Consider the following 24,015-nt stretch of genomic DNA (forward strand, 5'->3'; position numbering starts at 1 on the left):
CAGGCCTCTCTTGAACCCCTCGACTGAGTTCGCCATCACCACCTCCTCAGGCAAGCAATTCCAGATTCTCACTGCCCTAACAGTAAAGAATCCTCTTCTATGTTGGTGGAAAAACCTTCTCTCCTCCAGACGCAAAGAATGCCCCCTTGTGCCCGTCACCTTCCTTGGTATAAACAGATCCTCAGCGAGATATTTGTATTGTCCCCTTATATACTTATACATGGTTATTAGATCGCCCCTCAGTCGTCTTTTTTCTAGACTAAATAATCCTAATTTCGCTAATCTATCTGGGTATTGTAGTTCTCCCATCCCCTTTATTAATTTTGTTGCCCTCCTTTGTACTCTCTCTAGTTCCATTATATCCTTCCTGAGCACCGGTGCCGAAAACTGGACACAGTAATCCATGTGCGGTCTAACTAGGGATTTGTACAGAGGCAGTATAATGCTCTCATCATGTGTATCCAGACCTCTTTTAATGCACCCCATGATCCTGTTTGCCTTGGCAGCTGCTGCCTGGCACTGGCTGCTCCAGGTAAGTTTATCATTAACTAGGATCCCCAAGTCCTTCTCCCTGTCAGATTTACCCAGTGGTTTCCCGTTCAGTGTGTAATGGTGATATTGATTCCCTCTTCCCATGTGTATAACCTTACATTTATCATTGTTAAACCTCATCTGCCACCTTTCAGCCCAAGTTTCCAACTTATCCAGATCCATCTGTAGCAGAATACTATCTTCTCTTGTATTAACTGCTTTACATAGTTTTGTATCATCTGCAAATATCGATATTTTACTGTGTAAACCTTTTACCAGATCATTAATGAATATGTTGAAGAGAACAGGTCCCAATACTGACCCCTGCGGTACCCCACTGGTCACAGCGACCCAGTTAGAGACTATACCATTTATAACCACCCTCTGCTTTCTATCACTAAGCCAGTTACTAACCCATTTACACACATGTTCCCCCAGACCAAGCATTCTCATTTTGTGTACCAACCTCTTGTGCGGCACGGTATCAAACGCTTTGGAAAAATCGAGATCCCATTTCCTTTAGGCGGTTTCTTACAGTTCGGTCACAGACATTGACTCCAGTTTCCTCCCATTCGTTCATTTGTTTTGTTGAACATTTCCTGTTTTGGAGACATATTGCTTTAAGTTTCCGGTCTTGACGCTTTGATGTCTTCCTTGGTCTACCAGTATGTTTGCCTTTAACAACCTTCCCATGTTGTTTGTATTTGGTCCAGATTTTAGACACAGCTGACTGTGAACAACCAACATCTTTTGCAACACTGGGTGATGATTTACCCTCTTTTAAGAGCTTGATAATCCTCTCCTTTGTTTCAATTGACATCTCTTGTGTTGGAGCCATGATTCATGTCAGTCCACTTGGTGCAGCAGCTCTCCAAGGTGTGATCACTCCTTTTTAGATGCAGACTAACGAGCAGATCTAATTTGATGCAGGTGTTAGTTTTGGGTATAAAAATTTACAGGGTGATTCCATAATTTTTTCCTCAGAATTGAGTGATTCCATAATTTTTTCCCTATGCTTGGTTACAAAAAGTAACCATTACTGATTACCACATTTTTTTGTTCTTGATTTCTTTTAGTGTTTCTTAAAGCCAGAAAGTTGCCATTTGAAATGACTTTAGTTTTGTGCCATGTCTGTGATCTGCTTTTTTCCTACAAAATTAAACAACTGAATGAACATCCTCCGAGGCCGGTGATTCCATAATTTTTGCCAGGGGTTGTAGTATAGTAAATATATAATAGGGACAGAGGGGCACACGGCCCCCCACAGATACCCATGTAAGAATTCTAGTGATTCGGTGTTATACTCTTTTGGTAGCGAGGTGCATTATACAGGACACTGGTCACAAATTATCTTAAGTGATAATTATCTATAACTCTCTAGTCCATTATATATATTTTTTTTTTGTCTGTGTTTTTACTGTGGCAAGTAGCGGAATAGCTTTCTATGGCTGTACATTAATTTTATGGCTCTTTCAATGGATATTTGATTTTACGGGCTCCTTTTTGTTGGGCTTTATTTTTATGCCTGATCCGTGTGTTTTATTGGGATATACGTAAAGTATTTAATTCTGGGTCCTTTTTAGTGTGGACGTATCAGTAGGTTTCTCCCCTTTAGAGCTGCGACGGCTGCCATATTGGGGGGCATGTATGATTATTTATCTCCTTTACCTTCCAAGATTGCACAGTGAGCCCAACTCTTCCCATCGGTGCTTACAGCAGTAATAACTGATTTACTCTTGTAAAGTTGCTGCACTTTTTCTTTTTTTTTTTTTTACCTAGAATTCAATAAGCAGCAAATTAATGAGTTTTGGAAAACATCATGGACGGTGCGAGGCGCAGTCGATGCTTTACTGATTAATTGACTCCTCTAATGCAATGGTAGGTACTTCCACCCCAGGCGCACAGCTGTCAGTCTTGGTTGGTGACAGCCACTTTCCCGGCTGTAAACTTGTCACTTACTTGGTGACTTCACTGAAGGCAAAGAAGCAGGTTGATCTGCGCAGATGTGTAAGAACAGCGCCTCCTAGAGCAGGGGTGTCAAACTGCATTCCTCAAGGACCGCAAACAGGTCCTGTTTTCAGGATTTCCTTGTATTGCACAGGTGATAATTTAATCACCTGCACAGAATGATTCCAGCACCTTGTTCAATGCTAAGGAAATCTTGAAAACATGACCTGTTTGCGGCCCTTGAGGAATGCAGTTTGACACCCCTGTCCTAGAGGGCATTGTGTGTCAACCAATTTTGGGGCTTAAAGGGTTATTCCCATCATGCAAAATGATTCCAGGGGCGGACATATTATTGGTTCAACCAGTACAGGGGCCCAGTAGGTCAGGGGGCCACATCCAGCTCCAAAGCAGGTGGAATTGTGCATTATGATGGGATTCTGGGCTGCAGTGGGCCATATACTGTTCCTGCACTGGATCCTTCTGTGTCCGCTCCGGTTTTGATCTATGAGGATCTTGCCTCTGGGATCCCAATCATTTTGGAGAACAGATGGGCCACAGTTCTGCTCACCCCCTCCAGCTTTTTCCTGTTCGTCTGTGCTCCCGATGATCAGTTCCCAAGGATTCTTCTCAACCACCGCTCTTAGCCACTGCAATACTACAATATGCATGCTGGGACTTGTAGTTTTGCAACAGCTCAAGGCCCTTATTCACGTGTTTTGTTTTTTTATTCTTGCACCAAATTCTTAAAAATGGCTCACGAGTTTTGTGCAAAATGAAAAATGATTTTTTTATTTTTTTTTTTGCGCCTTTTTTAAGGCATTAAGTCACCTGTTTTCCTAAAAGTTTGCAAAATGTTCTTAAAAAATTCAGGCATACATAAAATCCATTTCTGGGGAGTATGAGGGACTGGAGTACATTTACACAAAATTAAAAGTTGCAGTTGATTATTCTGCCACAAACCTGTGTAAAACAAAAATCACACCCAGAATGGCAAAAAAAGAACTTAGGAATACACATAAATATGTCACACATCAAAAGCAGACTGAAAACGGCACAAATGCAATAATGAATTGGGCCCAGAAATGGAGGAAGCAGCGGGGCTGAGTGGAGGGACACGTGATGGCGGGATCAGAATACACAGGGCTGGTTTGTAGCTCACAATAGAGACTCATAGCTCAGCATAGGAGCTGTATACACAAAGTGCATTTTTTTGCATTTAGAATCTTTACAAAACTGGACAGTGGTTGCAATAGTCTGCAGACCCTTTTGTTATACTTTTGAAAGTATTTTAAGAATTTCTTTTTTGGTTGTGTACCTAAAGTGCAGCAAATCTTGAGTTTTACATTAAAAAATGCTGAGAAGCAGCGAGCTGTAAAGTGAGATGGTGTCATGTCTCATCTACTGACCTCTAGTGGCCAAAATGAAGACTGTAACATTTCAGACCTACATCCATCATCAGAATCTAAGTTTTTTTCTGTGATAGAGCGGTGCACACAGCGCCCTATGAAGGTATAATGGTACCTATAGTTCTGTAATATGGACCCAGAGGGACCCTCATGTTGTGATGCACATACTCGTGAGCCCTTTTCAGCTGTCTTCCCATTAATAACGGCTCCTATGTCTTATAGTACAGATTCCTGGTGTTTCCTGCCTGGTGATATATCCAGTTGTAGGAATTAAGCCTTGTATTCTTCTAATATCATGTGGGAGGCAAAACTGCGCAGAGCAGTGAAAACCGGGGAACATCCTCAGCGCAGCTGCACTGTACAGAACCCTGTTAAATCATCTAAAGGCAAGCAACTATCGTGTTTTACCTCTGCGGTAGGCATCCTCACAGGCAGCAGGCATGGAGGCTGGTATAGGGACCAACATAAGGGGCTGTCAGTAATAACTTTAGATGAAAATGATCCCTAAATTGTGACATCACTGTGTGCCGTGATATCACTGTGTGCATTATGCCTGCACCGTGACATTGCTGTGTGCCTTATCTTTGTACTGTGACGTCACTAAGTGCCTTATACCTCTACTAGATGGTAGCCCGATTCGAACGCATTGGGTATTCTAGAATATGTATGTATATAGCAGCCGCATAGTATATAGCACTGGCCACGTAGTATATAGGAGCCATGTAGTATATAGCAAATACTGTTATATATTACGTGGCCTGTGCTATATACTATGTGGCTGCTATATACAAACATACATACATATTGTAGAATACCCGATGCGTTAGTACAGGCCACGCAATATATAACAGTGGCCACGCAATATATAACACAGCCCAAACAGTATATAACACAGCCCACGCAGTATATAGCAGCCACACAGTATATAACACAGGCGACGTAGTATATAACACAGCCCACGCAGTATATAACACTGGCCACGTAATATATAGCCCGCCTTGACTACTGTAACCTCCTGCTCTGTGGCCTCCCCTCTAACACTCTTGCACCCCTCCAATCTATTCTAAACTCTGCTGCCCGACTAATCCACCTGTCCCCCCGCTATTCCCCGGCCTCTCCCCTCTGTCAATCCCTGCACTGGCTCCCCATCACCCAGAGACTCCAGTACAAAAGCCTAACCATGACATATAAAGCCATCCACAACCTGTCTCCTCCATACATCTGTGACCTCGTCTCCCGGTACTTTCCTGCACGCAACCTCCGATCCTCACAAGATCTCCTACTCTACTCCCCTATTATCTCCTCTTCCCACAATCGCATACAAGATTTCTCTCGTGCATCCCCCCTACTCTGGAATGCTCTACCACAACATATCAGACTCTCGCCTACCATCGAAACCTTCAAAAAGAACCTGAAGACCCACCTCTTCCGACAAGCCTACAACCTGCAGTAACCACCGATTGACCAAACCGCTGCACGGCCAGCTCTACCCTCACCTACTGTATCCTCACCCATCCCTTGTAGATTGTGAGCCCTCGCGGGCAGGGTCCTCTCTCCTCCTGTACCAGTCGTGACTTGTATTTTTCAAGATTATTGTACTTGTTTTATTATGTATACCCCTCCTCACATGTAAAGCGCCATGGAATAAATGGCGCTATAATAATAAATAATAATAATAATAATAATATAGCACAGCACACGCAGTATATAACACTGGCCAGGTAGTATATAGCAGCCACACGGTATATTACACAGCCCACGCAGTATATAACACTGGCCACGTAATATATAACACAGCCCACACAGTATATAACACTGGCCACGCAGTATATAACACTGGCCACGTAATATATAGCACAGCCCACGCAGTACATAACACAGCCCTCATAGTATCTCACACTGACCAGGTAGTATATAGCAGCCACGTGGTATATTACACAGCCCACGCAATATTTAGCAGTGTGGGCACCATATCCCTGTTAAAAATGTAATGTTAAAAATAAAAAAAAGCAAAAAACTTGCTATTCTCACCCTCCGTAGTCCGCCGAGCCGCACACGGCTGCCGCCATCTTCCGTTCCCAGAGATGCATTGCGAAATTACGCGAGACCGCTAAGTCTTCTGGGTAATTTCGCAATGCATCTCTGGGAACGGAAGATGGCGGCAGCCGCGTGCTCATTGCCTGCGCCAGAGCCTCGGTGGATTGGATCACGGCAGGTGAGTATATAACTATTTTTTATTTTAATCATTTTTTTTTCACTATTGATGCTGCATAGGCAGCATCAATAGTAAAAAGTTGGGGACACACAGGGTTAATAGCGGCGGTAACTGAGTGCGGTACCCGCGGCATAACGTGGTCCGTTACCACCGGCATTAACCCTGTGTTAGCGGTGACCGGAGGAGAGTATGCGGGGGCCGGGCACTGACTGCGGGGAGTAGGGAGGGACTAATCGTACTGTGCCCGTCGCTGATTGGTCGCGGCAGCCATGACAGGCAGCTGGCGAGACCAATCAGCGACGCAGGATTTCCATTATGGAAGTTGAGGACAGAAAGACGGAAGTACCCCTTAGACAATTATATATATAGATTGCGATATCAATGTGTGCCTCATCCCTGTACTGTCATTACTGTGTGCATTATCCCTGTACTGTGACATCACTGTGTGCATTATCTCCGTACTGTGACATCATTGTGTGCATTATCCCTGTACTGTGATGTCACTGTGTATTATCCCTATACTGTGACGTCACTGTGTGCATTATCCCTGTGCTGTGACATCACTGTGTGCATTATCCCTGTGCTGTGACATCACTGTGTGCATTATCCCTGTGCTGTGACCTCACTGTGTGCATTATCCCTGCACTGTGATGTCACGGTGTGCATTATCCGTCTATTGTGTCATCGCTGTGTGCATTATCCCTGTACTGTGTCATCGTTGTGTGCATTATCCCTGTACTGTGACGTCACTGTGCATTATCCCTGTACTGTGATGTCACTGTGTGCATTATCTCTGTACTGTGATGTCACTGTGTGCATTATCTCTGTGTATTAGGAAGCCAAAATCATATAGAGTGGGGCAAAAAAGTATTTGGTCAGTCAGCAACAGTGCAAGTTCCACCACTTAAAAAGATGAGAGGCGTCTGTAATTTACATCATAGGTAGACCTCAACTATGGGAGACAAACTGAGAAAAAAAAATCCAGAAAATCACATTGTCTGGTTTTTTAACATTTTATTTGCATATTATGGTGGAAAATAAGTATTTGGTCAGAAACAAAATTTCATCTCAATACTTTGTAATATATCCTTTGTTGGCAATGACAGAGGTCAAACGTTTTCTGTAAGTCTTCACAAGGTTGCCACACACTGTTGTTGGTATGTTGGCCCATTCCTCCATGCAGATCTCCTCTAGAGCAGTGATGTTTTTGGCTTTTCGCTTGGCAACACGGACTTTCAACTCCCTCCAAAGGTTTTCTATAGGGTTGAGATCTGGAGACTGGCTAGGCCACTCCAGGACCTTGAAATGCTTCTTACGAAGCCACTCCTTCATTGCCCGGGCGGTGTGCTTTGGATCATTGTCATGTTGAAAGACCCAGCCACGTTTCATCTTCAATGCCCTTGCTGATGGAAGGAGGTTTGCACTCAAAATCTCACGATACATGGCCCCATTCATTCTTTCATGTACCCGGATCAGTCGTCCTGGCCCCTTTGCAGAGAAACAGCCCCAAAGCATGATGTTTCCACCACCATGCTTTACAGTAGGTATGGTGTTTGATGGATGCAACTCAGTATTCTTTTTCCTCCAAACATGACAAGTTGTGTTTCTACCAAACAGTTCCAGTTTGGTTTCCTCAGACCATAGGACATTCTCCCAAAAGTCCTCTGGATCATCCAAATGCTCTCTAGCAAACTTCAGACGGGCCCGGACATGTACTGGCTTAAGCAGTGGGACACGTCTGGCACTGCAGGATGTGAGTCCATGGTGGCGTAGTGTGTTACTTATGGTAGGCCTTGTTACATTGGTCCCAGCTCTCTGCAGTTCATTCACTAGGTCCCCCCGCGTGGTTCTGGGATTTTTGCTCACCGTTCTTGTGATCATTCTGACCCCACGGGGTGGGATTTTGCGTGGAGCCCCAGATCGAGGGAGATTATCAGTGGTCTTGTATGTCTTCCATTTTCTAATTATTGCTCCCACTGTTGATTTCTTCACTCCAAGCTGGTTGGCTATTGCAGATTCAGTCTTCCCAGCCTGGTGCAGGGCTACAATTTTGTTTCTGGTGTCCTTTGACAGCTCTTTGGTCTTCACCATAGTGGAGTTTGGAGTCAGACTGTTTGAGGGTGTGCACAGGTGTCTTTTTATACTGATAACAAGTTTAAACAGGTGCCATTACTACAGGCAATGAGTGGAGGAAAGAGGAGACTCTTAAAGAAGAAGTTACAGGTCTGTGAGAGCCAGAAATCTGGATTGTTTGTTTCTGACCAAATACTTATTTTCCACCATAATATGCAAATAAAATGTTAAAAAAACAGACAATGTGATTTTCTGGATTTTTTTTTCTCAGTTTGTCTCCCATAGTTGAGGTCTACCTATGATGTAAATTACAGACGCCTCTCATCTTTTTAAGTGGTGGAACTTGCACTATTGCTGACTGACTAAATACTTTTTTGCCCCACTGTAAATCATTATTATATAATGAATTTTACCTTCTGATCTGATTTTCCTATTGATTTGAACCCAGTGGATTTAGGATCATGTCTGTGATTAGGGACATTACACTTTTTTGGGACTGCAGGGAATATTTACGTTGTTAACCCTATGAAGACTGGATCAGCCCATAAATTCTGCTTTTTTTTTTTTTTTTTTGCTTCCATATTGAGGTTCATTCTTTGGCCCAAGATCTCGGTTACATCAAACAACTGTTTGTATCTATCAGGCCATATACGAAGCACAACAGCTGCCGCCACGTGACTGACACCAGCAGACGCCACCGCCGCCACATTCACTTTTCTGCCTCAGCTTGTGTCGTTGTTGTTATTGATGATAATAATAATAATAATAATATTATTAGTTCAGTTTTATTTACTTCAATCGAACTGACCGCTGTATCGGACACAACCCATAAACTCGTGTGCTGCTGTTCCTGGAGGGCGGCATCCATGTTTTTCCCATCCTGCACACTTTATTTCTTTATTCTTTATGTTGGAGGTATATACTGAGTATTTTCTTAGGATATCTTTGTACTGTGACATCACTATGTACGTTATCCCTATAATTTGACCTCACTGTGTGCATTATCCCTGTACTGTGATATCACTGTGTGCATTATCCCTGTACTGTGATATCACTGTGTGCATTATCCCTGTACTGTGATATCACTGTGTGCATTATCCCTGTACTGTGATATCACTGTGTGCATTATCCCTGTACAGTGACCTCACTCTGTGCATTATACCTGTACTGTGACATCACTGTGTGCATTATCCCTGTACTGTGACCTCAGTGTGTGCATTATCCCTGTACTGTGACCTCACTTTGGGCATTATCCCTGTACTGTGACCTCACTGTGTGCATTATCCCTGTACTGTGACATCACTGTGTGCATTATTCCTGTACTGTGACATCACTGTGTGCATTATCCCTGTACTGTGACATCACTGTGTGCATTATCCCTGTACAGTGACATCACTATGTGCATTATACCTGTACTGTGACATCACTGTGTGCATTATCCCTGTACTGTGACCTCACTGTGTGCATTATCCCTGTACTGTGACCTCACTGTGTGCATTATCCCTGTACTGTGACATCACTGTGTGCATTATTCCTGTACTGTGACATCACTGTGTGCATTATCCCTGTACTGTGACATCACTGTGTGCATTATCCCTGTACTGTGACATCACTGTGTGCATTATCCCTGTACTGTGACATCACTGTGTGCATTATTCCTGTACTGTGACATCACTGTGTGCATTATCCCTGTACTGTGACATCACTGTATTATCCCTATAATGTGACATCACTGTGTGCATTTTATCTGTACTGTGACATCATTGTGTGCATCATTCCTGTTCTGTGACCTCACTGGGTGCATTATCCCTGTACTGTGACCTCACTTTGGGCATTATCCCTGTACAGTGACATTACTGTGTGCATTATCCCTGTACAGTGACATTACTGTGTGCATTATCCCTGTACTGTGACATCACTGTGTGCATTATCCCTGTACCATGATATCCCAGAGCTGTGACATTGCTGTGGACCTTATCCCTGTACTGTGACATCCGTGTGCATTCTCTGCACTTTGCCATCACTGTGTCTATTATGCCTGTACAGTGATATCACTGTGTGCATTATCCCTGTACAGTGACATCACTGTGTGCATTATGCCTGTACAGTGACCTCCTGCCGATGTGGCAGTTTACACTGTGACAGTCCTGTGTAGGTAACTTTTCGGAAGCCGTTGCCCCCTCCGCCGATCGTGTCCTTGGCACTGCCCCCCGCAGCAGCTCGGAGGTCCCAGGGTTTCGTCCATTGCTGGAGGAGTTCAGCTGCCGTCCAATCAGGTCGGAGCTGTGCTGTGCCCGCTGTGTGGGCTGTGCCAGTGTGTGCAGAGCCGGGCGCGGGCTGTGCGCTGTGTGCAGCTCTCCGGCAGACATGCTCTGTGGGCTCAGGAAGGATCTGCGCTCGGATTGTGGTGAGTGGATCTTCTCTCTTCCCCGGATTATGGGATGGATGCCAGGCTGTACGTGGTGCCACCAGCAGGCAGCACACCGGGCATCACCTCCAAGTACAAGTGTCTCCAGTGCTGCTAACTTTGCAGACTCTGCATTTGTGCACTTGTGGCCTGATTGCTGGGACTTGTAGTCTACTGCAGTTAAACAGAGATGTATTTACCTTTGACTGGACTGCACTGCTGGCACTGCCCTGCCTGGCATTGGGGGTATCTACAGCAGCTGGTGGCCGAGTGCTGGGTGCCACGGAGGGCACTGGAGCCAGGCTGCCTGATTTACACAGGACTAGGGCAGTAATGATCCCAGCTCTGCTACATCTAGATCTGACTGGTGCCATAGTCTGAGTGTTACCCCAGGGTCCGGCTGGTGGTGGTCCAGGACCCTGCAGGGTGTAGCTGCCCTCTGTGGGGGGCTGTGTGTCTGTATACATTGTGCAGCTGGTATTTTGGGAATGTGAGACGTTGGGGGGAGCAGGAATTCTCTCTCCAGAGAAATCATAAATATAATAGAAATATCTCAGGGTCATCTGTTTTGTGTCCGGCAACTATAAACTGATCATGGGGGTCCCGAAAAATGATTCAAGAGTGTTTAAAGGAAAACCAGCTCAGAAATCGGCTGCCTGTAATAGTGCAGCAGCACAACAGGAAATGGCTGATAACAGAGAGCAGTAGTCTGCCTCCACTTGTACATTAGTCTATACTGATGGTCTATTATACTGTGTATGTCAGATTGAGATCCCAGTATGGATTCACCGCAGAGTAACTTCCCTGGCTCCACTCATTGGGTCGTAATGCTTCCTTTGATCCGTTCTTTGGATTGTGTGGTTCCCCCTGTCTCGGTCCATTCTTTGGGTCGCACGGTACCTCTTCCCCAGACCATTATTTGGATTGCACGGTACCACTTCCCCTGGCCCATTATTTGGGTTGCACAGTACCACTTCCCCCGGCCCATTATTTGGGTCGCACGGTACCACTTCCCCTGGCCCATTATTTGGGTCGCACGGTACCGCTTCCCCCGGACCATTGTTTGGGTCGCACGGTACCGCTTCCCCCGGACCATTGTTTGGGTCGCACGGTACTGCTTCCCCCGGCCCATTATTTGGGTTGCACGGTACCACTTCCCCCGGCCCATTATTTGGGTCGCACTGTACCGCTTCCCCCGGTCCATTGTTTGGGTCACACAGTACCACTTCCCCCGGACCATTGTTTGGGTCGCACGGTACCGCTTCCCCGACTCATTGCATGGGTCGCACTGTACCACTTTCCCTGGTCCATTGTTTGGGTTGCACGGTCCCACTTCCCCCTGGTCCATTGCTTGGATCGCACAGTACCACTTACATCGGGTTGTTCTTGGTAGGGGTTCTGTACACACATTGCATCTTATGTCATTTACTCAGTGCTACATTGTATCATGCCTCTGTATCTATCTGTTTCTTTAGAAGCTGGGTGACTACCAATGTCGGCCTCAGGGCTTCCTATATGCCTGGCACATCTGCCTGGGTATGCAGTGTTCTATCCACGCCTATAGGCATACCTTGCCATGCAGGGCTCTGGGAAAGCTGAATGATAACCTTACATGTGAGCGGTCCTAGCACCAGGTGCCACATGTTAGACGGGTCATGGAGGGAGCAGTGTGCGAGCAGCCTGGCCGGGGTCTACTATGTGTGTATGGGTGGGCACCTGCGTCCTCCAAGAGCAGACATCATAGTTCTGCAGAATAATCTCATGACAGAAATAAAAAAGCAGTGATCTGCCTCTAGTGATAAGAGCTTACAATCTGCAGGACAGGCCGTGCGGGGCATAATCTCTGGGGGCATAAACTCTGGGGGCATTACATGGGGTCACAGTGAGCCAGAGATCTGTCCTGATGAAGGAAGAGATGTGGAAAGGTGCAGCATGGTGGAAAGTTCTGTACACTATGCCGGCTAATGGCTTCCCCTCCTCCAGTGATTGATGCATTAGCGTTCTTTGCTCCTGACCCGGTGTAATGTGTCCTGTATGTCAGTATACAGACTCCCTATATGTGTACATTATCCGTACAGACCACCCTGCCCCTCCCCCGCACCCGTCCTGTGCTCGCATGGAAAGTTATTGAATAGATTAGTGCTAGTTGTCTGATTCCCCATTTATCTTCCATCTACGGATTAAATCTATATTAATTATAAACGGAACATTCCGGATTTATTATCCGTTCCCGCATCAGCGTACGGGATACACCGCAAAGTCATCGGACCGCAAAAGTGACAATTCTGGAACAGATAAAATATTTTTCTTAAGATAAGTTTTCATTAAGCAGCCATATACTGTATCTGCCGCTAATAATGCTATTATGTATTCTAGCTGCCACCTTGCTTTACACTGCAGTTCTGCTCGATCATTCTCGGATTTGAAATACAGACAACCTTAGAGGTTTCTATCAGTGATGCTGCTACACTGATGGGCTGACCCTGGATCGCTCCTATAAGACAGCGTGGGATTCTCCCTATGGCAGGTGCTCAATAGAAACGTGAATGCTGCACTATATGGCCAATGATGTGCCCGTTTCTACTGAACCCTATTTTCATCTCCATAGAACCCCCCCCCCCCCTCATCCAGTGCCCACCAATAACATTGATAAATCACCTGACCCTAGTATGCAGACTTACCTTTGCTGCCATATAATATTAATTTGGCCTCTTTACTGAAAGATTAGATAACTTTTCAGCATATAGTGAATAAGCTTAAGAGCTCTGCTCAGGAGCACTACTCCACGTGGCCTGCCGGAGGATTCTCGGGATCGCCGGTGGGCCAGTCCAGGCTGCCCTCATCGGACCCATACATATACTCGCCTCTCACTGTCCCTGAGCTTTCTCTCCCGATCTTGGACCAAGTAGCATCAGGGTGTCGCTGCTCAGGAGCACTACTCCACGTGGCCTGCCGGAGAATTCTCGGGATCACCGGTGGGCCAGTCCAGGCTGCCCTCATCGGACCCATACATACTCACCTCACTGTCCCTGAGCTTTCTCTCCCGATCTTGGACCAAGTAGCATCAGGGTGTCGCTGCTCAGGAGCACTACTCCACGGGGCCTGCCGGATAATTCTCTGGATCGCCGGTGGGCCAGTCCAGGCTGCCCTCATCAGACCCATACATACTCGCTTCTCACTGTCCCTGAGCTTTCTCTCCCGATCCTGGATCAAGTAGCATCAGCGTGTCGCTGCTCAGGAGCACTACTCCACGTGGCCTGCCGGAGAATTCTCGGGATCACCAGTGGGCCAGTCCAGGCTGCCCTCATCGGACCCATACATACTCGCCTCACTGTCCCTGAGCTTTCTCTCCCGATCTTGGACCAAGTAGCATCAGGGTGTCGCTGCTCAGGAGCACTACTCCACGGGGCCTGCCGGAGAATTCTCTGGATCGCCGGTGGGCCAGTCGAGGCTGCCCTCATCAGACCCATACATACTCGCTTCTCACTGTCCCTGAGCTTTCTCTCCCAATCTTGGACCAAGTAGCATCAGCGTGTCGCTGCTCAGGAGCACTACTCCACGTGGCCTGCCGGAGAATTCTCTGGATCGCCGGTGGGCCAGTCGAGGCTGCCCTCATCGGACCCATACATACTCGCCTCACTGTCCCTGAGCTTTCTCTCCCGATCCTGGACCAAGTAGCATCAGGGTGTCGCTGCTCAGGAGCGGAGGGAAGTGCAGGAAAGAGGAGAGGTTGTTATGTGAACATCTGGCCTCCAAATTTACCAAGGACAGTTTGGGTCTTGGGGTTTATATAAGGAGGGGGCTGTATTTTTTTTTTTTTTAAGACCGTTCTGTCTGGGGTCTAAGTTCTGGGGAGAGTAATTTCATTTCTGTATGTTTATAGCTAGCTGCTTCTCTTTTTTTATTTTTAAAGGCAGGCTGATCTTGGGTCCATGTGTTTTTGTGACTTTTTAAGCGTGTCACGGGGAATCTGTCTCGATTTTTTTTTTTTTTTTTTTTTTTTTTTTTTTTTTAGGCTTGTGCTTAAGGAAACGATTTGTACTTTGTCACTCAAATGCTCTTTTTAGAAACTCTCCGATGTCTGTTCTCAAATTTTGGCAACTCTGGCACAGATCGATCTTGGGTGACGATGGCGCAGACGAGACCCCGGGTTATTTGGGCACAGATTGGTCTTGGGTGAATATGGCGCAGATGAGGAGATGAGGCCCTGGGTTACATGGGCATAGATTGGTCTTGGGTGAGGATGGTGGAGACGAGGCCCCGGGTGAGATTGGCACAGATTGGTCTTGGGTGAGGATGGTGCAGACAAGGCCCCGGTGAGATTGGCACAGATTGGTCTTGGATGAGGATGGCGCAGATGAGGCCCTGGGTGAGATTGGCACAGATTGCTCTTCGGTGAGGATGGTGCAGATGAGGCCCCGGGTGAGATTTGCACAGATTGGTCTTGGGTGAGGATGGCGCAGATGAGGCCCTGGGTGAGATTGGCACAGATTGGTCTTGAGTGAGGATGGTGCAGACAAGGCCCCGGGTGAGATTGGCACAGATTGGTCTTGGATGAGGATGGTGCAGACAAGGCCCCGGGTGAGATTGGCACAGATTGCTCTTGGGTGAGGATGGTGCAGACGGGGTCTTCTTGTGAAGTATTTTTCTCTCCAAATAAATTGCTCTGAACCTGAGCGTCCCTCACAATCATCTCAGGATGAATGACGCCACGGTCGAGTTTGAAATCAGTGATCTATTACACCAGGGAGAGGGCGAAGGGTTAATGGGCAATTAGATCAGAGCTGATAAATGCTTTTTATATGATCCGACCCCGACCTGCGTCCTCTGTCACAAACAGGAGTGAAACGTTTAATCCGCCGCGATTATTACAGCAACGGTGTTGAGCGAGAATGTGACAGATGTGTACGAGAACTAATGAGCTGGTGTGAGGAGCGAGTGACCCGAGGAGTCCAAAATAACTGCAGAATAGCTGATGTCACCCAATATGGGTTCCGTGTAGTGACATCCTCCAATAATGATGCCTGCCTCCAATGTTGTGGCCGTGTATTATCTCCCACCAATATGGCTGCCATGTATTCGCTTTTTCAAATATGGCGGCCGTGTACTAACATCGTCCAGTGTGGCGGGCCCTGTATTCACCAGTCCAGTGTGGCGGGCCATGTATTTGCCAGTCCAGTATGGCGGGCCGTGTATTCACCAGTCCAGTGTGGCGGGCCGTGTATTCACCAGTCCAGTGTGGCGTGCCATGTATTCACCAGTCCAGTATGGCGGGCCCTGTATTCACCAGTCCAGTGTGGCGGGCCATGTATTCACCAGTCCAGTGTGGCGGGCCGTGTATTCACCAGTCCAGTGTGGCGGGCCATGTATTCACCAGTCCAGTATGGCGGGCCGTGTATTCACCAGTCCAGTATGGCGGGCCGTGTATTCACCAGTCCTGTATGGCGGGCCCTGTATTCACCAGTTTAGTGTGGCTGGCCTTGTATTCACCAGTTTAGTGTGGCTGGCCTTGTATTCACCAGTCCAGTGTGGCGGGCCGTGTATTCACCAGTCCAGTATGGCGGGCCGTGTATTCACCAGTCCTGTATGGCGGGCCTTGTATTCACCAGTTTAGTGTGGCTGGCCTTGTATTCACCAGTCCAGTGTGGCGGGCCGTGTATTCACCAGTCCAGTATGGCGGGCCGCGTATTCGCTCTCCCCTCAGTGTGGCGGGCCCTGTATTCACCAGTCCAGTGTGGCGGGCCGCGTATTCACCAGTCCAGTATGGCGGGCCCTGTATTCACGAGTCCTGTATGGCGGGCCGTGTTCACCAGTCCTGTACGGCGGGCCCTGTGTTCACCAGTCCTGTACGGCGGGCCCTGTGTTCACCAGTCCTGTATGGCGGGCCGCGTATTCGCTCTCCCCTCAGTGTGGTAGCAGTGTGATCACCCCCCTCTCCCCATAGGGTGGTCGGCACGTGTTTGCTCCTTCTAGTACGGCGTCCGTGTATTTGCCCCTCTTGCACGGTTACATAACCGTACGGCCACTTGATGACCAAGTTTGTTAGATTTCGGTGTCACCAAATGTTGTGAAATGCGCCGGCCCCAGGGACGGCCTTTTGCCTCGGAGGTGATTGGCGCAGACTGCACTGATCTTGTTGCTTGCTGGATAAAGACAGGAATCGCTTCATTGTAATGATGGTCACCGCTCTCCATGTCCTCAGACCCGACCCTGCGCTTCGCCCCTTTGCGTTTTCCTGACGATTAATTAAGACGCCATGTTCGCTCCTCAGACTCGTTTTCCACTTTGTACAGGGCAGGTATTGGAATAATCCGCTTCTCTGAGCTGAATTTTAAGATTTGCATAATTCAAGCAAAAATATATAACGCCCTAGATTTACTGAGCTGAATTATATTAACTCTTCCCAGACCGGGTCCTAGCGCTCCGCTATTACATGGGAGATGCGTCGGAGCGTTCCTGAGAGCGGAAAAAGCGTTTTCATGCTTCTGTTCTTGTTATAACAACCTCGGCTGAACGAGATAATTGACGCTCAAGGTAAATTTCTACATCTGCTGCTTTATGTAATCCAACAGCTCCATATGAAGAGGAGGCAGCTACTGCCTACACCAGAAAATGCCCGGGTTGTACCAGCACGGCCCATAATATTATATACAGGAAGATGTATAACTTATACCGGCTGTACATATATAATTATATACAGGAGATGCCCAGGTTATACCGGCTGTACATATATAATTATATACAGGAGATGCCCAGGTTATACCAGCTGTACATATATAATTATATACAGGAGATGCCCAGGTTATACCAGCTGTACATATATAATTATATACAGGAGATACCCAGGTTATACCAGCTATACATATATAATTATATACAGGAGATGCCCAGGTTATACCGGCTGTACATATATAATTATATACAGGAGATGCCCAGGTTATACCAGCTGTACATATATAATTATATACAGGAGATGCCCAGGTTATACCAGCTGTACATATAATTCTATACAGGAGATAACCAGGTTATACCGGCTGTACATATATAATTATATACAGGAGATAACCAGGTTATACCGGCTGTACATATATAATTATATGCAGGAGATACCCAGGTTATACCAGCTGTACATATATAATTATATACAGGAGATGCCCAGGTTATACCAGCTGTACATATATAATTATATACAGGATATACCCAGGTTATACCGGCTGTACATATAATTATATACAGGAGATACCCAGGTTATACCAGCTGTACATACAGTTAGGGCCAGAAATATTTGGACAGTGACACAATTTTCGCGAGTTGGGCTCTGCATGCCACCACATTGGATTTGAAATGAAACCTCTACAACAGAATTCAAGTGCAGATTGTAACGTTTAATTTGAAGGGTTGAACAAAAATATCTGATAGAAAATGTAGGAATTGTACACATTTCTTTACAAACACTCCACATTTTAGGAGGTCAAAAGTAATAGGACAAATAAACATAACCCAAACAAAATCTTTTTATTTTCAATATTTTGTTGCAAATCCTTTGGAGGCAATCACTGCCTTAAGTCTGGAACCCATGGACATCACCAAACGCTGGGTTTCCTCCTTCTTAATGCTTTGCCAGGCCTTTACAGCCGCAGCCTTCAGGTCTTGCTTGTTTGTGGGTCTTTCCGTCTTAAGTCTGGATTTGAGCAAGTGAAATGCATGCTCAATTGGGTTTAGATCTGGAGATTGACTTGGCCATTGCAGAATGTTCCACTTTTTGGCACTCATGAACTCCTGGGTAGCTTTGGCTGTATGCTTGGGGTCATTGTCCATCTGTACTATGAAGCGCCGTCCAATCAACTTTGCAGCATTTGGCTGAATCTGGGCTGAAAGTATATCCCGGTACACTTCAGAATTCATCCGGCTACTCTTGTCTGCTCTTATGTCATCAATAAACACAAGTGACCCAGTGCCATTGAAAGCCATGCATGCCCATGCCATCACGTTGCCTCCACCATGTGTTACAGAGGATGTGGTGTGCCTTGGATCATGTGCCGTTCCCTTTCTTCTCCAAACTTTTTTCTTCCCATCATTCTGGTACAGGTTGATCTTTGTCTCATCTGTCCATAGAATACTTTTCCAGAACTGAGCTGGCTTCTTGAGGTGTTTTTCTGTCTATTTTTGGTATTGATGAATGGTTTGCATCTAGATGTGAACCCTTTGTATTTACGGTCATGGAGTCTTCTCTTTACTGTTGACTTAGAGACAGATACACCTACTTCACTGAGAGTGTTCTGGACTTCAGTTGATGTTGTGAGCGGGTTCTTCTTCACCAAATTAAGTATGCGGCGATCATCCACCACTGTTGTCATCCGTGGACGCCCAGGCCTTTTTGAGTTCCCAAGCTCACCAGTCAATTCCTTTTTTCTCAGAATGTACCCAACTGTTGATTTTGCTACTCCAAGCATGTCTGCTATCTCTCTGATGGATTTTTTCTTTTTTTTCAGCCTCAGGATGTTCTGCTTCACCTCAATTGAGAGTTCCTTTGACCGCATGTTGTCTGCTCACAGCAACAGCTTCCAAATGCAAAACCACACACCTGGAATCCACCCCTGACCTTTTAACTACTTCATTGATTACAGGTTAACGAGGGAGACGCCTTCAGAGTTAATTGCAGCCCTTAGAGTCCATTGTCCAATTACTTTTGGTCCCTTGAAAAAGAGGACGCTATGCATTACAGAGCTATGATTCCTAAACCCTTTCTCCGATTTGGATGTGGAAACTATCATATTGCAGCTGGGAGTGTGCACTTTCAGCCCATATTATATATATAATTGTATTTCTGAACATGTTTTTGTAAACAGCTAAAATAACAAAACTTGTCACTGTCCAAATATTTCTGGCCCTAACTGTATATAATTATATACAGGAGATACCCAGGTTATACCGGCTGTACATATAATTATATACAGGAGATACCCAGGTTATACCAGCCGTACATATAATTACCGTATATACAGGAGATGCCCAGGTTATACCAGTATGGCATCACTCTACTTGGGGAGATGCCCATGTTGAACCATCCCCGTCCTTTCTAGGATTACTTCTGTGCTGCAGATTTATGATAAATGCCTTCTCCCGGTTATTAGCCGCGTTCTGTCTGATACAGTATTTGCTTAGTGAGGACATTTTGGTTAATGACTATTTCTCGGTAGGGGGCTCTGCTACTTCCCATAAACCAATTATGCTGCCCACATAATTGGCACTGCGGTTGTATGGCGGCATTATGATGTGAGCAGATAAGAAGCTGCGGACTATGTAGAGCGCTGCCCTCCATCAATGGCGCTATGTATCGAATTTACATTCATTGAGTCAATGACAAGAATCAACATGATGCCCTCTAGTGGCTTTATGCCCTCATTGCGGACACTTGTAGAGGGGTAAACATGATGCCTCTGGGCCCTAATGTCCGGAATGAGGCCCACCGCTATGATGGATCCTCAACATCTGAACCCCCTATACCTTGACCTTGGTGAAGGGGTCTGCCCTGTGGTCCGAGGGATATCGCCACTTTTTTTTTTTTTTCATATCTGGTACATGCTGTAAAAAATCGTTATGTGGCGTTGGTGTGGCAGCAAAGGGTTAAGTGTCTTTCTCTTTGTGAACCATGATTTGCTCCCTGATGATGTGAGGATACATTTAGATGCCCGGGGTGTAGGGTTCTCGGTATGGCAGCAATGCCGGCCCTGTCGTAGTTCAGCTGCAGTTCTCCGCTCCAAGTTATTTAAGGATGGGCCCGGTGCCCGTGACTGGTCGGTGCAAGTTCCCTGTAGATGGTTTACATTACCCAGAGCCACTGACCTTTCCTGTACTGGATTACTACTGCTCAGAAACATCACTCCAACTGTTAATCTCTTATAGTATCTAAAAAAACAAAACGCCCCCTACCACATCATCGTTTATAATATTCATAGCACCCGGAGGGGAAAGGGACCGGATTATTTACAACCCTTGGATTTTATACTATGGAGCCTGAAAAATCTGCAGCTGGGCTTGATGCGATCCCCACAACGGTGCCTTCCATGATATCTCCATAGAGCTGTCATCCATAGTGTCTCCATAGTAGTTAGTAGTGCCCACATTGGTGCCATTCATATCCCCAGAGCAGCCATCCATAGTATTCCCGGAGTGGTGTCTTCCATAGTCTTCATGGAGCTGATACCCAGGGTGTCTCCATAGTAGTGCCCACATTGGTGCCATTCATATCCCCAGAGCAGATATCCATAGTATTCCCAGAGTGGTGTCTTCCATAGTGTCTTCATGGAGCTGATACCCAGGGTGTCTCCATAGTAGTGCCCACATTGGTGCCATTCATATCCCCAGAGCAGATATCCATAGTATTCCCAGAGTGGTGTCTTCCATAGTGTCTTCATGGAGCTGACACCCAGGGTGTCTCCATAGTAGTGCCCACATTGGTGGCATTCATATCCCCAGGGCAGCCATCCAGAGTATTCCCAGTGTGGTGTGTGTGGTGGTTCCACAGAGGTGCCATCCATAGTGTCCCAGTAGTGTCCACAGATGTGCTCTCTATTTCCACAGAGGTGCCATCCATAGTAACCCACAGAAGTGGCCACAGCACTGCCATTCATATTGTACCTACAATGGTGCAACCTATAGTATCCACAGAGGTGATTTTGATTGTATTTCACAGTAGATCCCACAGAGGTGCCATCTACAGTATCCCAGAGTGGTGCCACAGTCATATAGTACTCACAGGTGCCTTTCTAATTTGCGCCAGGGCTTGGCACTGTCCCCTCAGCGGTGCCATCCATATTTTTTCCATAACAGTGCCATCTGAATTTGCAGCAGGCATTGGCACTACCCAATAGTCCTCATCAATAATAATCCATTTATACAGTGTCCATAGTGGTTCCATACATAATGTGACCCCAGAAGTGCCATCCACGGTACTCCTTGCAGTGATGCCTTCTGCTGTACCTCCATAGTGTAGATGCAGCATCCATTGTGCCCCCACTGCAGTGCCAACCACAGTGCCAAGAAAATGCCCAAACACTTGTTAGAAATTACTGGGTCAAGGTTTCAGAAGGACAACACTTGGACTTTGTGGTCAGAAATGAGGTTTCCTTCCAGATTAATCTGAAAACCTTTTGGGATTGTTGAATGCATTTTTACCTTTTCTGGATATGCGAGGTCTGTACATGAGCGTGTCATCCCCGTGGTTGTATGGCTCCGGTACCTCAGTACTCTATTGGAGCAGGTGAGTCCTCCCCAGTATATTACCAGTATGGGTACCAGTAATGTGCTACAATGTGCAGTGCTGATTCCTTGTCTCGCATGTCGCCCACACAAGATGTTCCCTGTTAATCCTCATCTTATCAGACGCGTTTCCTTCCAGTATTTGCGATGGCGTTACTCTTCTGATTTCAATCTCCCGCAGCTGCTCATGTGAAATTTATTTTTTGGGGCTTGTCATATTTTACAGCTCAGATTCGCAGCCTTGGATTGTGCCGTCCTTGAAATCTGTCTTATCGTGAACTTGATAAAATAGAAAAAAAAAAAAAGGAAAAAATAAATAATAATCAGAAGATCTGGAGACTGGAGGTTACACACCGTGTAAAATATGCTCCGCAGATGGCGGGATCCAGCCTTGGAGAGTTAGGAGGACGACGCACATGTGTATAATACCGTAGTGGCAGACTGAGATTTCTTCTTTTTTAGTCTTTGTCATTGAGAAACTTTTTAGATTTGCAAATGTTGTAAAATAATTCATATATTCATATTGCATCAGCTGGGTAAGAAATGCAACATTAGGGGCCGTCGATGTCAATTTCCAGCAGTGCACTGATGATTTTGCTTTCCTTTTGGCTTAAAAATGTAACAATATCTATATATTAATAGAATATGTCAGTATACAACACAAGTACAGCCAACCGTGGGCTTCGTACGTTTTTCAATCTTTTGGTATTTACATGTACAGCCCCCTCTAATAGCAGCACATTACGTGGCTCCTTAGGTGGGGGTCTGCATCTGTGCTAATATTTACACCTCTAACCTGTGGTCTCCAGACTGTGGTTCATTTGTTGTTGTGCAACTACAACTCCCAACATGTCATGGCAGATGAGGAATGGAGATCACTACCGCAAGCCAAAAATATTTTCCTAAGTTGCAATTATAGCAAAATAATACCGACATTGTGTATGAAAATGTGGAGTATCCTACAATAAATGGATGAAATCCTCCACAGAAAAATATAGATCCAAGACCCAGAGGATGGGAGACATGTGGTCCAATATCAGCCGAACCCAAATGTGTGCAGGGGCGTCTCAGCGCTTTCTCGGGAGACTGTAGGATCGGACATGTTGGATCGCAATATGTCTGATCTTGTGCCACTGCCAGACACCTCTTATGTCCCTCTCGTTGGGTAAACATCTACCACCAAGCTGTAAATTAGGCGACCCCCCCTTTTAGAACATAAGATTGTTTTTTAGGGCTCAGGAAAATGTTAAGTGGCCCCCTGACTTCTGATAAATGCCCGAAGCCCGGGACCTTTAAAGGGGCTGAACATTGTCACCAGCAGCTTTGTGATCACTGAGTGGTGCTATTGCTAGGACCCCACTATCAGCCCCCCGCGTCTAATCGACCAGCTCAATGAATGGATTTCCATTGAGGGGGTTTCCTAATGTAAGGGGGCTTCTTCCTGACACGGGTTCTCTTTAGCGATATCAGAAGTGATAATGAAATGTTATTTTTAGGAAGGAACCCGTAACACTTTCAGACACTATGGTTTTTGTATATGACTCCTCGTCTCTCTTCTTATAGATGATGGACCCTATTCCAAAGGAAGCAAAGACCTGTCAGGGAACGATGTGGCGCTGGTCTCCAGACGGCAAAGCATTCCAGGTAAGCCCCCAGTAAGATCAGTCAGACCACCCGGCTCATCCACCAGAGAGTCCCGCCATTCTGACCCTTTCATTGATTACACCCCCCCCGACGAGCCCCTCGTTATTTGGTGCCCATCACTATCCTGACCCCAAAAATCAGAACTTTGTTATATGTCTCAAAGTCAGGACATGGTTAATGGAGAAGCTTTTATTACTGGGTGATGTCTCTCCCTTTTCTACAGGGGGCTTTCAATCTGCAACCCCTGATCAGGGGTAAAATGGCGCAAGACGAGGGGCACGATATGTGTTGTAAGAATGTGGGATCCTAAAGGGGAAGTCTAGTAAAAAAGCGTAGGTGTCCGGCTCCCTCGTGTAGCAGAGCTCTTCCCGCTGGGCGATCAGTTGCCGTTTTTGGTGCCTACTTTTCTGCAGAAGCTTTGGCGACTTTCTGACGTGTGTTTTCCTAACTCTCTCCGAATAATCCTGACTCCGCACGAGTCGCCTCGGAGCAGCGGGGGCCCCGAAACTACAATTTGAATTTTTATCAGG

The 24,015-nt window shown here is 46.2% G+C and overlaps 1 protein-coding gene across 2 annotated transcripts in view; it reads left to right on the top strand.

Moving 5' to 3' along the window:
- Nucleotides 1-24,015, top strand: part of GRIP2 (glutamate receptor interacting protein 2) — a 111,828-nt gene that overhangs the window by 59,816 nt on the left and 27,997 nt on the right. For both annotated transcript variants that reach the window (XM_069736250.1, XM_069736251.1), the window contains exon 2: nucleotides 23,405-23,485. In XM_069736250.1, coding sequence (XP_069592351.1) covers nucleotides 23,405-23,485 — 81 coding nt within the window. The remainder of the gene's footprint in view (nucleotides 1-23,404; nucleotides 23,486-24,015) is intronic.

Source organism: Ranitomeya imitator, chromosome 8 (genome assembly GCF_032444005.1).
Source record: "Ranitomeya imitator isolate aRanImi1 chromosome 8, aRanImi1.pri, whole genome shotgun sequence".
Lineage (NCBI taxonomy): Eukaryota > Metazoa > Chordata > Amphibia > Anura > Dendrobatidae > Ranitomeya > Ranitomeya imitator.